Below are 14,721 nucleotides of genomic sequence, written 5' to 3' on the forward strand. Positions count from 1 at the left end.
TTGAGCTGAAAGAGTGTTTTGCTTTGCAAAGATACAAAACTTCAGGAAGATTGTGGGATTTATATTTTTTTTAGTTAAGAATCAAGGTTTGAGTTTGGACTTTAAATTGTTTTGGTTATGAGAAAAAGGGAAAAACCCCACATGTGAATGCTATCTGGTAGTAACAGAAGTTGAGATGAAATCTATTTTTTATTGGCATTTAAAATAGACTGTGTCTCAAAACATGGTTTTCAAAACAAACTTGTGGTAAAGCTTTTAATCTCATTTACAGTGCTAAACAACAAAATAGTAGGTGATACTTGACTTGGGATAACTTTGCATAGAATAGGCTTGCAAAATGAAATAACAGAGTGATGGACCATATGCTGCATGTGACTCTAGAGCATAATGTATGTTATGTGTACAGTACATGTAATGTACAACTTACAGTAAAATGTCACTTGAAAAAATTTGGGTTTGTTCAAATGCCATTACATGTTGAATGTTAGAGCAAGTCAGATGTTTTCATTAAAGCCTGCGTTCTTTGCTGGAATTCTGTTTGCATCTAGAATGGCTTTTAACATCCTCTTACTCTTAAAAGTATGTTAATGCATTTTGGGGGTATGTAACAGTTGGACTTGAATTAAACAAAACAGGTTAGTCCCAGTGTGAGTTGTCCCGGTGAGTAAATTTCTGATATTTCTTAGTGCTTGCACTTTGCAAGATCATTTAGCCTCATGTGCACATCAAAATCAGTGAGAATAGGTAATAATTTAGAAATAAGTGCTGTTGCAGTATAGATGTGATGTAATCAAAGAGGATTTTCAGTATGTTTCTAGACCAAGAACTGATTAGCTGAGGGAGGGAGCAAGTTTAATTTCTTTTTCTGAAAACTGACTGCTCAACTTCCAGAATATAGACAAAACTAACTTTATTTGATTGCAAGTTGTGGATTTTGTGTTGTGAGTTTGTTCCTTTAAATTTTGTCTCCACAGAAGTGTTTCATGTTTTCTCTGTCGTGTAGACGTACTCTGCAGTAAACACTAGCCATATTCCATGGGAAAAAGTGACAGGAAGGCTAACTTTCTATTTTAAATTTCATTTTATAAGTTTGTTGAACTTTTTTTTCCAGTTCCAATTGAATACTGTTATGAATGCACCTCCAAAATATCTTCTAAAATCTGATTTATGTAAGGCATATAAAATAACGATGGTAGTTAAAGATTTAAAAGCTCAAGCGTATGGAAAGGTAATGAAATGCCTTGTAGATCTAGGTGGTTTTTTTCTTTACTAAACTAATTTAGTACAGGAGTACTTTTAAGAAAAAAACAAGTGCATTATGTTGTTTTTCTTTTCTAAACTATGTAAACCTTTATGTTGCTACTAGATTTGAAATATAAAAAAGATCGAAAAAAGAAGAAGAGAGTGACAAATATTATCTCATTTGATGAAGAGGAAGATGAGCAAAACTTGGGGGATGCCACGAAGCCTCTGATTACAGGAGAAAGTTCAGAGGAGAGCGTAGACAGATCTTCAGTTTTTGTATTACCCTCATCTGAAAGCACTCTTGGAAAAAATTTGAACGGTAATGAAAGTAACCATTCGTGGAAGAGGAATTCGGTGTTCATGAATGGGGAGTGTGAGTACCAGAAACTCGATGTGAAGAGCATTGATGATGAAGATGCAGATGAGGATGAGCTGTATGGAAAAACGTTAGGAAATAAAGGCACAGAAGGTGAACCTGAAGCTTCTGAAGAGTAAGTAATGTTGCAGGAGCCAGTGGTAATTTTTCCATGCTTCCCCTCCCTTTCTTTGATGGGTACTGGCAAATTTGTGTAACTAGTTGAACTGTAGGCCTTCTCTTCCCCCCCACCTTTTTTTCTTTTTTCTCTTTTTTCCCCTCTTTTTTCTTTTTTTCTCCCTCTCTTTCCTCCCCTCTTTTTTCCTCTATTTATTTTTTCTCTTTTCCCCTTCCCTTCCACCCACCTTTTATTTCCCTTCTTCCCCCCCCCTTGTCTATTTGGACCACCGAGATGCTTCTAAGTTCCACCGAAAACCAAAATTTTGAGATTTCAGACTTGTTCTCCTTGAAGTTCTCAGTTGTTGAAATTGTTGCATGATATAGCCAGGCTGTAATTCTGGCCTATTTGAAGTTTCCTTATTCTTAGTATGACATCAACTCCATTTTGGCTTCACAGTAAAACTATCTATTTTAAACCGAGTAAGCCTGTTATCATCAGAGTAGATAGTTAAACAAGACAAAGCAAAACAGAGAAAAAGAATAATTTTAGATACTCATATGCCCTCTTTATTTCTGACATAGAAATACCTTTAGAGAAAAAGAGGCAAACACTGCTTGTCTCACCTCCTTCGGAATGGTCTGATCTTTAATGAATTTATGTATGTCTGAACCAAGAAATTGGCAGGCAGTTGAAATAAAGAGAAGTATAAGCATTGTGAGCATGGATATTGACTGTATAAATAGGTTGTTTTGTTTATTTGTTTTAAATCTAGGCCTCATGACATAGGCACATGCAATTCTCAGATATGCAGTTGGACTCCGCTGCAGGTCCTGAATGATGACTCAGAAGTTCTATTTCCTGTCAGTGCTGTTGGCTCTTACACCCAAACAGGTAGGTATTTTAATTTACCAGATTCCAGCAAACTTTATAACTGAATTTCTAACATGGGACAAGAGTAAGAAATAATGGGATTTTAAGGACACAGGAGATATTGCACAACCGGGACAGGCGATTCAATTAAAATTTATTCTAGATCTGAATCAGAGCTTTCCATTTGAGTAGATATTTAGTTGAGGAGGATTTATCAATGTCAAAATAAGCTGGAGTTTTGTTGGGATTAAGCTGTGGTCTTGCATGGTATTTTCTTAATGTTTAGGATGGTTGAATAGAAAGTATCCTTATTTGTTTTCTAGATATCGCTAAGATGGAAGAAACTGAAAATGTGTTTGAGAATTTGAATTCAAATTAATCTTGACAGATTGGAAAAAATATCAAATATTTGATGCAGTTCAATAGAAGCTGTTATCTGTTTATACACAGGATGAGGAATGATTGGCTGGGAAATAATATTTTGGGAAAGGATTTGGAAATCAAAGAATCCCAGACTGGTTTGGGTTGGAAGGGACCTCACAGCCCATCCAGTCCCACCCCTGCCATGGGCAGGGATACCCTCCACTAGCCCAGGTTGCCCAAAGCCCCATCCAACCTGGCCTTGAACGCTGCCAGGGAGCCGGGGCAGCCATAGCTTCTCTGGGCCCCCTGTACCAGGGCCTCAGCACCCTCACAGGGAAGGATTGCTGCCTCACATCCCATCTCCATCTCCCCTCTTCCAGCTTCAGGCCATTCCCCATGGCCTGTCACTCCCTGCCCTTGTCACCAGCCCCTCTCCAGCTTTCCTGGAGCCCCTTTAGGGACTGGAAGGCTGCTCTAAGGTCTCCCCGCAGCCTTCTCTTCTCCAGGCTGAACAACCCCAACTCTCTCAGCCTGTCTCCATAGGAGAGGTGCTCCAGCCCTCTGATCATCTTCATGGCCTCCTCTGGACTCGCTCCAACAGCTCCATGTCCTTCTTGTGCTGGGGACCCCCGAGCTGGACGCAGCACTGCAGGGGGGGGTGTCACCAGAGCAGAGTAGAGGGGCAGAATCCCCTCCCTTGACCTGCTGGTCACGCTGCTGGATACGCAGCCCAGGACATGGTTGGCTTTCTGGGCTGCGACCTCCAGTTGCTGGGTTTTACCTAATTTTTCATGTGACAGTATCCTCAAGTTGTTTTCTGGAGGAGAAAACAGTGGGTTTCTACAACGAGTCACAAGCTGATACTGAATTAGCAGTGTCATGCTTCTGCAGTAAAATCACACTTCATACAGACATGCATAAATGAAAGTGTCATTTGTAAATTCATGGTGAGTTGGCTCTGATGTGACCTCAACTGCAGTATTGTAGGCAGTTTGGGGTTCTGCACTTTCAGAATCTTATGGACCAGTTACAGAAGATCTTGAAGCAAGCAATGAAGATGGTCAGAGGTATGGATAAGAAGACCTGGTGCTTTTCCAGTATCTGCATTGATACCAAAAACAAACAAATAAAACCTTCCAGCACCCCTAACCCCCCCCGCCCCGCCTCGAGTTAACATTTTGCTAGCTGTTTATACATCAGTACTTTTATAAAACTTTGGATATGCATTCTCATTTCCGTGACTACTTAAAAACTTCAGTGGCATTCAAATAATGTTTTAATTGTAAAATATTTCATACTTTTTGCATATATATGTGCCAAAAGTTTAAATGGTCTGTTAATTGAAGGCCTGTGAATAGGCGTAATTTAGTTTTTAAGTTCGGTGATAAAAATAATGTGAGTCATAAACTAATGCTGTACTGCCCTCTGCTGTATTTTCCTCTTAAGGAGTGCCTGTGGTTCAAAAGAAATAGAAAGTACATCTTGATTTTTTTTCAGTTTATGAAGGAATGGATTTAGAAAACATGTAGTTCATGGCATAGTGTTCTCTTAAGTTTTATACAGAGACTGTTGGAAATAGTCCATAGATTGGCAAGTGTTTGACTGCACGAGATTGAAATCTGCAATAGAAGTAAACGTTCAGGTTTGGGGGGCTGGAGCGGGAGCTTGGGGTTGAGCTGCGGGTTAGTGACCAGTCAGGAGCTGGAGCTAGGTTTTTGTAGCTGAAATCGAGTCAGGAGACTGAGCCAAGACTTAGGACTGGAGACGGATGACCAGAGAGGATGACAATAAGTGTAACATGGGCTTGCTTGAATTAAGGAGATACCAAAGGCCCTTGTTTTGTCTTGCTTCCTCTCAGAACTGTTTTGTAGACAGTGCTCTGACTGAGAGGTGATCAACAGCAGCCCCATTCAGATCCCTTCTGGCACAGCGTACAGATATTTTCAGTTCTCCTCCTGTCCGCCTTTTTGGCAAACCCTGTGGTGCAGCCTGCAAGCCAGACCGATACGGCATTGGGCTGGTGAAAGGAGTATTCATCAGTTATGGGAAACAGCAACGTGGGTTCTGCTGCTCGATTTCCGATGTCCACTTCCCGTGCTGTCCCTGGCCCTTCCGAGCAGTCCTGAGCTGGTGTGCAGGACCGTCCTGCTGCCCGGGAGGGACACACGAGGGTACGGCCACCCTCTCCAGCCAGAGCAGCAGTTTGGTGAGATTGAAAGCCGCCCTAGGCAGTGGTTGACTTGACTTTGGAGCTACACGTGTGCCGGATGAATGATATCTGAGGGAATGGGGTTAGCTGTTTCTGAGGGCAGTTCAGCCTGGCCACTGGCACATTCGTTACAATATTTCTTCTGAAACCTGTAATGAGCTCTTGTAAAATATATAGTTTAACCCAATATTTTGGTTTATAGGTCTTAATATAGATAAAGAACAAGACACATATATTTGAAATACAGCATAATCTATAGTGTTGTATGTTAATATCGGTGTTTTCAGTTTGTCCGTTGCAGTGCTTCAGGGATGTGTCGGGGCGTATCATATCTCCATGTACCTGGAGATGAGAAAGCCTGAATCAAAATGCAGTTGCTTGGAACAAAAATGGAGCATGCATTTTAGGAACTAAGCTTCAGTAAACTCTGCAGCTTAAAAAATGAACTTTCTCCTACATAGTCCTTCTGAACAGGTTGCCCAGAGAGGTTGTGGATGCCCCATCCCTGGCAGTGTTTAAGACCAGGCTGGATGAGGTTTTGGGCAACGTGGTCTAGTGGAGGGTGTCGCTGCCCGCAGCAGGGGGTTTGGAACTAGATGATCTTTAAGGTCCCTTCCAACCCAAACCATTCTATGATATAACTAATTCCTATTAACTTTTTTCCTAGAATTCCTGCTTTTTAAATTCTGTGCTATTTCAGCTCAAGATTTTAGAATTGTTTTATGGTAACTTTGTAACCCTTGTGTACCGAGATGCAGAAAAAATCACTAAAACGTGATTTTTGTTTCTTTCCAGCTGAACTACCTTAATGATAGTTCCTGTGATGTGTATATTTTGATCCTGACAGTGGGAATCTGTGGACAGATGCATGTTATCCATGCTTTTTAAAAAAATCTCTCATCTGTCTGATTCCAGATGTTTGGTACATAGGCATAAGGAGCCAGAGAAAAGCCATGATGCTCTGTGAGGAATACATAAAAATGTATCAAAAAAAAGTGTAGACGTGGCACTTCAGGACATGGTTTAATAGGCATAGTGGTGTTGGGTTGATGGTTGGACTTGATGATCTTAGAGGTCTTTTCCAACATTAATGATTCTATGATTCTATTCTATGATAAAGGTGTCTTTGCCAGCTTTCACATACTGGGGACTAACCACAAATTCTTTTCTAGCAGTCACAAACAGATTTGTAATGAGTATCATGCCATGTGGTGGTTCAACTCTGGGGGCTTGCAAAACCAACTTCAGTAAGAAGTCTCTTCATAGCTTTGCAACATTGTCATCAATGTAAAATGTCCCTCTAAATTATAATTTAGGCATTGTGCAATATTAATTCTTTTTCCAAACTGATGGCTGTGTCCCTAAGGGACTTTACAATCCTGCTGGTGTTCAGGGTGAATGCAGAAGCCAACCTTGGAGAAAGAATCTAAAGTATTTAAAAGCTTTAGTAAAAGATGGGTATTTCTGGTTAAAAATGTAACTAACTTCCTTTGGGGTTTGTTTTTGTTTTATTTTGTAAGTACTATTAACTGAAGAAAGCTATGCTTGTGCATTCTGCCTTAGATAATTTGGAGAATGGAGAGGGGCACGAACATGTTGTTCATGCGGTAGAACTGGTTCCAAGGAGATCTGATCTTCCTTACAGGTACGTGTCAAATATGTTTTTCTTAAAAAATCTTCACCCTGCATCTGCCAGCTTCTTATTGTTACCTAATGCATGGCTACTCAGTAGTGGAAAACAAAGAGGACTTTTGCAGATGTTTGGAAAGACAAATACAAAAGCCTACACTTCCTTTTTTGCATAGTTTCACATATTGAACTTTTCCTAATTATCTTGAAGAAGTCACATAGTCAGATTTAGCCTCCTGGTTTTGAAAATAGGGTTTATGTTGTTTTCTATGTTATTTTTTTACTGTATTCTCCATGGCCTGTTGATTTGGATCTTTTTGTGTGTATTCTTAAATCAGACTCAGATACATTAAAGAATAATTAAACGTAAGTTGATTGAATATTGGTGTACATGATGACAAGTCTAGTTTCTGGAATCCTTTTTTCTGAAGTTTTGAATTCAGGATTTTGTTTTCATTTATTGATGATACTGTACTTTTATGACTAGAGTGGAAGTCAGTCCTCCAGCTCAAGTGAACACTTTAAGCAATATGTTGCCTTCAGCCACTGTGCCGGAATCCATGACAATTAGTAAGTAGTTCCTTGATGTATCTAGATTGATGGAATTAACTTTGAAAGTCCTATAACTCTTCATTTCTACTTTTCTTTCAGTAAGATCTCTTTAGAGAGGCATACAGCACTTCATTTCTGATATGCTGGCCACATTAGAAATGGCTGCTCTAAAATGATTGTGAATTGGCAGATCCCAGGTTATGGTTTATTGCAGCTGGTGATTATACTGGCTGTGGCTTGAGTGGTTAAATGAACAATAATGATTCAATTTGATGAACATCTTTAAATCTCTGTGAGCTCTGAAAACACTAACAGTTGGTTCTAGTGTGACCTTACTTATTTTATGTGCTTTCACTAGTGCCTAGTCTGAAAAAACCCCAAACAAGCCCGGAACTCTTTCTGTGTACACTCAGTGTGTGATTTTGATATGGAAATCTGCTCCAAACGTAAATATGGGCTTTCATAAGCAAAAAAATTTAGTTAGGATTCAGGTGGAGGGCAATCACATTTTCACTGCTGTTGAGTTGCGCTAGACAGGATAACACAGCCTTTGCTATAGAAAGAAATTAGTAGAAGTACAGGCAATTTGTTTACCCCATTTTTAATCTTTTTTCTTCACATAAAATTGTAGAACAAACACTTAGTTCTTAAACTGACTAGCTGTCTAAACATGAAAGCCAGTGTGGTTTTATTTCCCTCACTGTACAGGAAGTTTTGTGACTGAACTGTGGACATGGTTTTGTTCCTGAAGGTCTGGGGGTGTTTGTCTGTTGCTTTTTATAAATGTAAATACGCACAAATTGCAGATGATGACATTTGGGATGTTAGAAGTGATGCAGCCAAGATTCTTTTCTGAAACCCATTTACGATATCATAAAATGAATGAACCCTTAAGATGTTCTAATGTCATGTTCAAACGAACTCTGTGCCAGTGTATGTTAAAGGAGGCAGACCATGCGTTTTCGCGGGGTGCTGTTTCAGGCTCTGGTGTGGGTCTGCTGACTGAGTTTTACAAGCTGAAAAATCCTTTCTTCCAAAGCGCTGTATGAAGTGGGCAGTTGATTTGAGACTTTTAAGTGACATAATTGAAGGTGTAGATGGAGTTACAGTTGATAGGTACTGTGATGCTTTGGTCACTGGATAGTCTCTGCTCATGTTATTACTGCAATATCCTCTTGTTCTTACATTTTAATTTTATTTTTTCAGTAATAGAACTTTAATGGGAAACTTCCTGATTTTATTGCACTCAATTATTGATTTTATTGTTTCGTAGGTGTATTAGGTACCAGCAGGGGCCGCAATTGGTCTCCTTCAGTTGCTCAGTTAGTTCCTATGTGTAGTTAAGGCAGCTATAAAATAGAAAGTACATCTTGAGATTTTCAATTCTTGATACTTAGCAATTTGTAAATGAAATGAACTGCAGGATCAAGAGAAGCATACATGCTGTCATTAGTTTCCCATTTCAGAGAAGGTTTTGGTGGAAGGAGAGGGGGAAGCATGTCAAAACAATCTGTAAAGCCAGTAGAACACTTAGTAAATAACCTAATTATCATTATAAAAAAAAAAATCAGCTGACTATACAAATAAATTAAAACCTTTATAATAGCTAATCCCAGATACATTCAACAAAAATGCTTTTTTCAAGTTTGTTGTTACTGGTTGTAGATTCTCCGTGCAGGAAGATTCAGTGCTATGACAAAGCCAGACACTGAAGCTCTCTTTCTCTGTCGCAATTAGCAGAAGAATTATTAAATGGTGAGGCTTATAGCTTGGTTGCATAGCAACTAATTCTAACACATCAGACAAGAAAAATGGAATGCAATAGTGCAGAGAGAAAAGCTGTGAGGTCTCCAGTGACTGGATTTTTGTGCTTTTTACTTCTCAAGACAAAGCCTGAAATAATTTTTTTTTTAATCTATTCTTTTCCTTCTTCCTTTCCAATTTTCTAGTATAGTACTAACCTTTTCTCAGTTCTTTTGATACGCAGGCTAGAGAATTATGTTATGAGAAGCTATAATTTAAAATTTCTGCCATTTTGAATGATTTTCCTGAATTTGTCCCATGCATTTGTAAGGTATAGGCTAACTTAGCAGCAGATCCATCTCAAAGAAAATACTGGTACCACAAATCCTAATCCACAGAGTTACAGTTTTGCTGTATATGTTAGACAGCATTTGAAAACTTGCCATACTTTACAGATTGCTGTGTCTTATAACCAATTTTATAAAGAACTAAGTTGGTCAGAAGTTTTATATTTATGCGCCTATTTCATTATATCATTTTCCAGTTTTAAAAAAAATATATTTATCTTGTCATATTTGAATCACAAACAACTTTGCTCCAGTTATTGCTATTGGAAGATCATATTTTCAGCATTGTTTTACACCAGAAAAATCAGTCCTACCAGCACAGGTCTCCCTGTTTTGTTTTTTGCAGTGGGGGAAAACAGAAAGTTCTGAAACTTTCATTTTAGAAGGATGCTACTTGTGTCCTTCTTGTCCTCCTTGTATCTTCTTGTGTCCTTTTTTGCTATTTTTAGTAAATAATTGGGCACTTAGAAACTGAGGAAAATTATAGTGGGACAACTAAAGTTGCGCTTAACCACAAAGGTTAGGAAAGGCTGTAGCGTTGTACGCTATTCCATATTTTTTCTTATATTCTTGAGAAAGCCCCCAGTTCTTTATGATCGCTGAAGAACTTTACTGAGTAATCAAACCGGTGTATTCTATTTTCATCCTGGCTGTGTCAGTAAACCAGGTTATGTTTTTGTACTTTCTCTGTCCTCCAGACAGCTTCTGACCTGACCTGCTGTGTAACTCGGTTGCCCCCAGTGCCTGACAGGCACTAAATTCTTGTGCCTTCTCTGAAAGCGCAGCAGTGGAAGGAGGGTATATGCATTTCACCACTGAGAAAAAAGCTGCAGTTCATCTGAGGGATGTTTTTTTGGCCAGAACCCTTCTATACGGTAGAAGGCCAACACTATATTGTCTGATTTGTTTCCTACTCAAATTTGCCCTATTAATATAGTGACACGACAGGATAATATTTACGAGATTTTGGAGCACTAAGTAAAGCCGTAATAGCCAGTGTTCATGCAGGCAACTTAGGGAGCATGTCTTTAAAGGTCAGACTTCAGATTTAAGATGCAACAGTCTGTTGGCAGTTTTATTTGCCTCTGAAAATATCTGTGTAAATTTGCACTTGGGAAAATAAAAGACTGGTTGCTGTAGCCTGCTCCCAGCCCACCCTGGTATTCCATCTGCGGGATTGCAGAGGAGTGCTGTGTGACCTTGTGCACGCTGAGAGATGATTTCACTTCCAGCTCATTCTTCATAACAGGTGATCGCAAGTCATACTGCTCCGCTCTCTGGCTAAACAGCAGAAGAGTTGTGAAACTTAGGACTTTTCTGGAGGGTGCTGGGAAATTGGCAGGTGTTTCTGAAAGCAGCACCATTTTTTTATGTGTTTCGTGCTCCTATGTGGCCTTAGAAAAGCTTTATAGAAGCTTGCTTTTGCAGAAGTATGCAAGTGAATTAAAAAATGGTTTTGAGCAAATATTTGCTTTATTAGTAAATAGGTACTACAGATTAATTTCAACAATAAAAATAATTTTTGGTGTTTTAAGAAGTGAAGTTTAATATGAAAGCTTCAATTAGCACATTCCTTGATTTTTTATGTTCTCTTTTTTACTGATAAAGACCTGGTTTGGAATTACTGGTTTGCACATGGGAGTTCTTTTTTAAGAAGTTGTTGCAAAAATATCTCTTAAGATTACATAATTGGCAAGACTTCACTAGTTATCTTACTCTATCTTTATGACACTCTGGTTATCACTGGAATTTTAGATATGTTGGTGATGAATGCTGATCCTTAATAACAGCAGTGTATCTTTCCACTAATGTTACTTTACAGAATATAAATGACATAGCAAGCACAAAGTAGTTCAGAAGTAGGACATTAACATCAGACAGTTTTCTGAAGTTTTTTCTTTTACTTGGCCATCCTCCCACTGTTTTATTTAAAAAAAAAAAAAAAGGGGGGGGGGGGGGAGAAAGATTGAGGTTGTGAAGTCCAGAAGTCAGAAAATGCCAAATTTATGCTTGCTGCTACAACCCTGAATTTATTTTTTTTTAAATTTATTTATTCCTTTTTCTAACCCACACAATGAACGAGACATGTCTGCTGAACAAATTAGGTTATGGTCATACACTGATCTTGGAGGCAAGCATAACACACAGACAAAAGCTTACGAACTGTGGATGTTCTGGCAGATTTGAAGTGAACCTACCACAGTGTCTGATACTGTATTTACTTTGCATTGAGCTGACTGTTCTGACATGCTGCTAAAATTTTTCAAGAAGTATAAGTGAGAGTAAGAAACCATGATTTTTGAAAGTAATGAATGTTATGCCTGAATTAAATAGGATGGTGTCCTTATAGTTCTATTTGATTACTTACATCAAAAGATCATGAAATTAAAGTTTCTGATTTTTTTTTTCTCAGTAACTTTAATTACACTAGTGAATGTTTGACTCCTTTATATTTCTTATGAATGGAGACGTTAAAGAAGTGTTGATGATAAACTGTATAGTTCTTGTGTTTAACTGATAGAAAATACGACTCCTTAATACTCCTGACTTCGAGAAGAAATAATGTAGGTGTGGCAGTGAAGCAGTTCTGCTAGTAGGGAAAGCCCAGGCTGTACACACCTCCTTGGAACCCTGGACTCTCAGCCATGGCTAGTTGTTTGCCTTGATGGTTCCTTCCACATCTCCACTGCTATCCATAGTTGAAGTAAATTAGTGAGAAATACTGAGTATGAAGTGTGTTTGCTTTTGTGGTCCAAAATTAAGCATTCATTTTTGTCCTGTACGTGATAATGAAATTTGGAGTTTCTGCTTTGCTATGTCTCTACAGTATTGTCAGTTCCATAACTCTCAGGAAAAATGAGGCAAATGGAAATAAAAAGCATTTTAACATCTTTTATTTCTATATTATTTTATATCTATTTATTTCTGTATTTATTTGATATCTATGATATCAAGAGGCTTTTTTCTTCTCCTTTTATGCAAACCATGGTCTTTAACAGAATCTTGCTTTCAGAAGCTTGCTGTGCTTCCCTGTGGTGTGTGGGAGAGGGGAGTGAGAGAAGATGGGGTTTTGACTCTCGACTCATGCAGAAGATTCTGGGTGGAATACGGGAAAGAAGATTAAGTTATTAGGCGAGTTAAGGTTACAATTTGAATAGGCTGGTAGAATTGGAAAAATGGAGACAATTTATTATAGCTTCACTGTTTAATGTTAATAAATCAGTACACATTTAAACAGACTGAGTATGCATACAGGCAATTATTGTAGTCACCCCAGCATAACTGCAGAGCCAGCGCTACAATAACTTGTCTGAGTAGCAACGGCTTTAATTTATTCAGAGTCAGAGAAATAATAGCAACTAACTTGGATTGCACATTATCATATTTTAATGACACTCTTGAAATATTTAAAATGCCATTGCCTTGATGCTTTCTTGAGGAGGACTCTGAGTTCAACTTTATAGTTACAGATCTTCATTTTGTACAGGGTATTACTGTACTGAAAGCTTCCTATGCAGGATTTTTGCTTGTATTGTACACTTGTATAAGGCTTGAACACTTACTGGATTATCTTCCTCATCCTGAGAACAATTTTTTATTTCACAGATAGGCTGGTGGATTGTGGTCCATTTTCACAATGCTACATATTTTTTTCAGGACTGTCATAACCCACCAATTCTCCACTGCCAAAAACCCCACCAACGAACCACAAAATAACCCAAAGAACAAAATCTCAAACCCCCCCAACCTTTCCAGTCTGCCCTCAGGCAGTGTCTCATTATGACCAAAAGAAAACTAATAGTGTGTTGAGTTTCACGATCACCAAGTTTGATATTTTATAGCTAAATATAATAATAGAACTAAATAAATCTCAGAATGTAGGGTTTGGTGTTTTGTGAGGTTTTTTTGGGTTTGTTTTTCCTTCAAAATAAATGTGAGTCAATAGAAGCTATTGTAGACCATCTTTTGAAAAATAGTCATGAAAATAATGGAGCACAGCATATTTTGTCATATATGATCTTTCCAGTCTAAGTTTTTCTACAATTGCTACATAAATTGCAGTGGTTACCTGGTCACTTCAATGCAATGTGAACTTTCCTCTTGCAAAAAAGAGTATTTCACCTTTTATTCCTCATCCTGACTGACTAAAAAGGTGTTCTGTTCTGCCCTGGCTGTGTTCTGCTGTGAGCCCTGTGCCAGCCGCAGCGTTAAACCCAGCAGACAGATCCCTTGGCAGCTGCCTGTCTGAAAAGTAGCCCAGCTCCAGTTTGGGGCTGGGTCAGTTCCTGCCGGGTCACGGTGTGTGTATGAACACTGGTGCCTGAACCTGGGAGGTGGTAGCGATGATGGGTAAGGCAAGCTGGAATGTCATTTTTGCTGAACCCACAGCCTTAGGAAGACTCGTTAAAGTAGCTGTGTAATCACTGCTTTGGTGTTCAATGTGAGTAATATTATCGAGGGAGAAAGCAGAAGTCTCCAGACTTTTTAAAAATTTTTATTTTTTTTAAACTATGTGTTAGCATTTAATAACCACAAATTTCACTTTTGGCTTTTCTACAAGATCAGGATTCTTTTTTTTTTTTTTTGGTGATAGCTGTATAGAGAACTCATATAAAGATGCTGTTACTCTAGAAAAATAATTATTCTTTCTGTGCTGAATTAATGGAGTGTAAAATCCCTCTAATGACCTACTGAAATGTTTCTTGCTAATGTCAGTCAGTTCTCAAGCTGTAATGTGGAATGGGTAGGAAAATAATCATGTACTTTCTCCATGGCCAAAGAAGCAGAGCTGTTTTGGAAAAAATCTAGCATGAAGAACTTGGATTGGCTGACTTGAAGTGATATGAGAGAGATCCCTGCCGAATCCTGCCAGGGATCGTGCCAGCAGATTACCCGTGCCGGGCTGGAGTTGTGGTGTCTGCACCAGCTGACGCATCTGACTGACGTAGCAAAAACTTTCAACCTTTGTCCGCTACTAGAGTTTGGCAGACTTAATCTGGTCCACAGGACAACGTTAAGGTGTTTTTGAATCGGCAAAAATTTCCGTGACTGTAGAAAAGATTAAGAAAGACACGGGTAAATGAGTGAACTGAATGCAGCGGGGGGGGGGGAAAATTGTCCAATGGCTTTGCTTACTTGAAGAGGTAATACCAGTTCTGTTAGTAAGTTTTCAGTAAAAGCACAAAAAATTTGCTTACATCTGCTTCGAATACTTGTGGAACAGAATTGGCTGATTTATTATATATAAATACAGGAGCATTTCATTTAGCTGTTGGGAGGCATGTTT

The 14,721-nt window shown here is 38.7% G+C and overlaps 1 protein-coding gene across 4 annotated transcripts in view; it reads left to right on the forward strand.

Moving 5' to 3' along the window:
* Positions 1-14,721, forward strand: part of SNX29 (sorting nexin 29) — a 126,692-nt gene that overhangs the window by 16,539 nt on the left and 95,432 nt on the right. For all 4 annotated transcript variants that reach the window (XR_012837849.1, XM_075767363.1, XM_075767364.1 and 1 more), the window contains 4 exons: positions 1,367-1,736; positions 2,494-2,612; positions 6,727-6,808; positions 7,280-7,362. Coding sequence is in view for 3 of the 4 variants with exons in the window: in XM_075767363.1 (XP_075623478.1) it covers positions 1,367-1,736; positions 2,494-2,612; positions 6,727-6,808; positions 7,280-7,362 (654 nt within the window). In the remaining variant the exon portion in view is untranslated. The remainder of the gene's footprint in view (positions 1-1,366; positions 1,737-2,493; positions 2,613-6,726; positions 6,809-7,279; positions 7,363-14,721) is intronic.

The sequence above is a fragment of the Balearica regulorum genome, chromosome 15, assembly GCF_011004875.1.
Source record: "Balearica regulorum gibbericeps isolate bBalReg1 chromosome 15, bBalReg1.pri, whole genome shotgun sequence".
NCBI lineage: Eukaryota > Metazoa > Chordata > Aves > Gruiformes > Gruidae > Balearica > Balearica regulorum.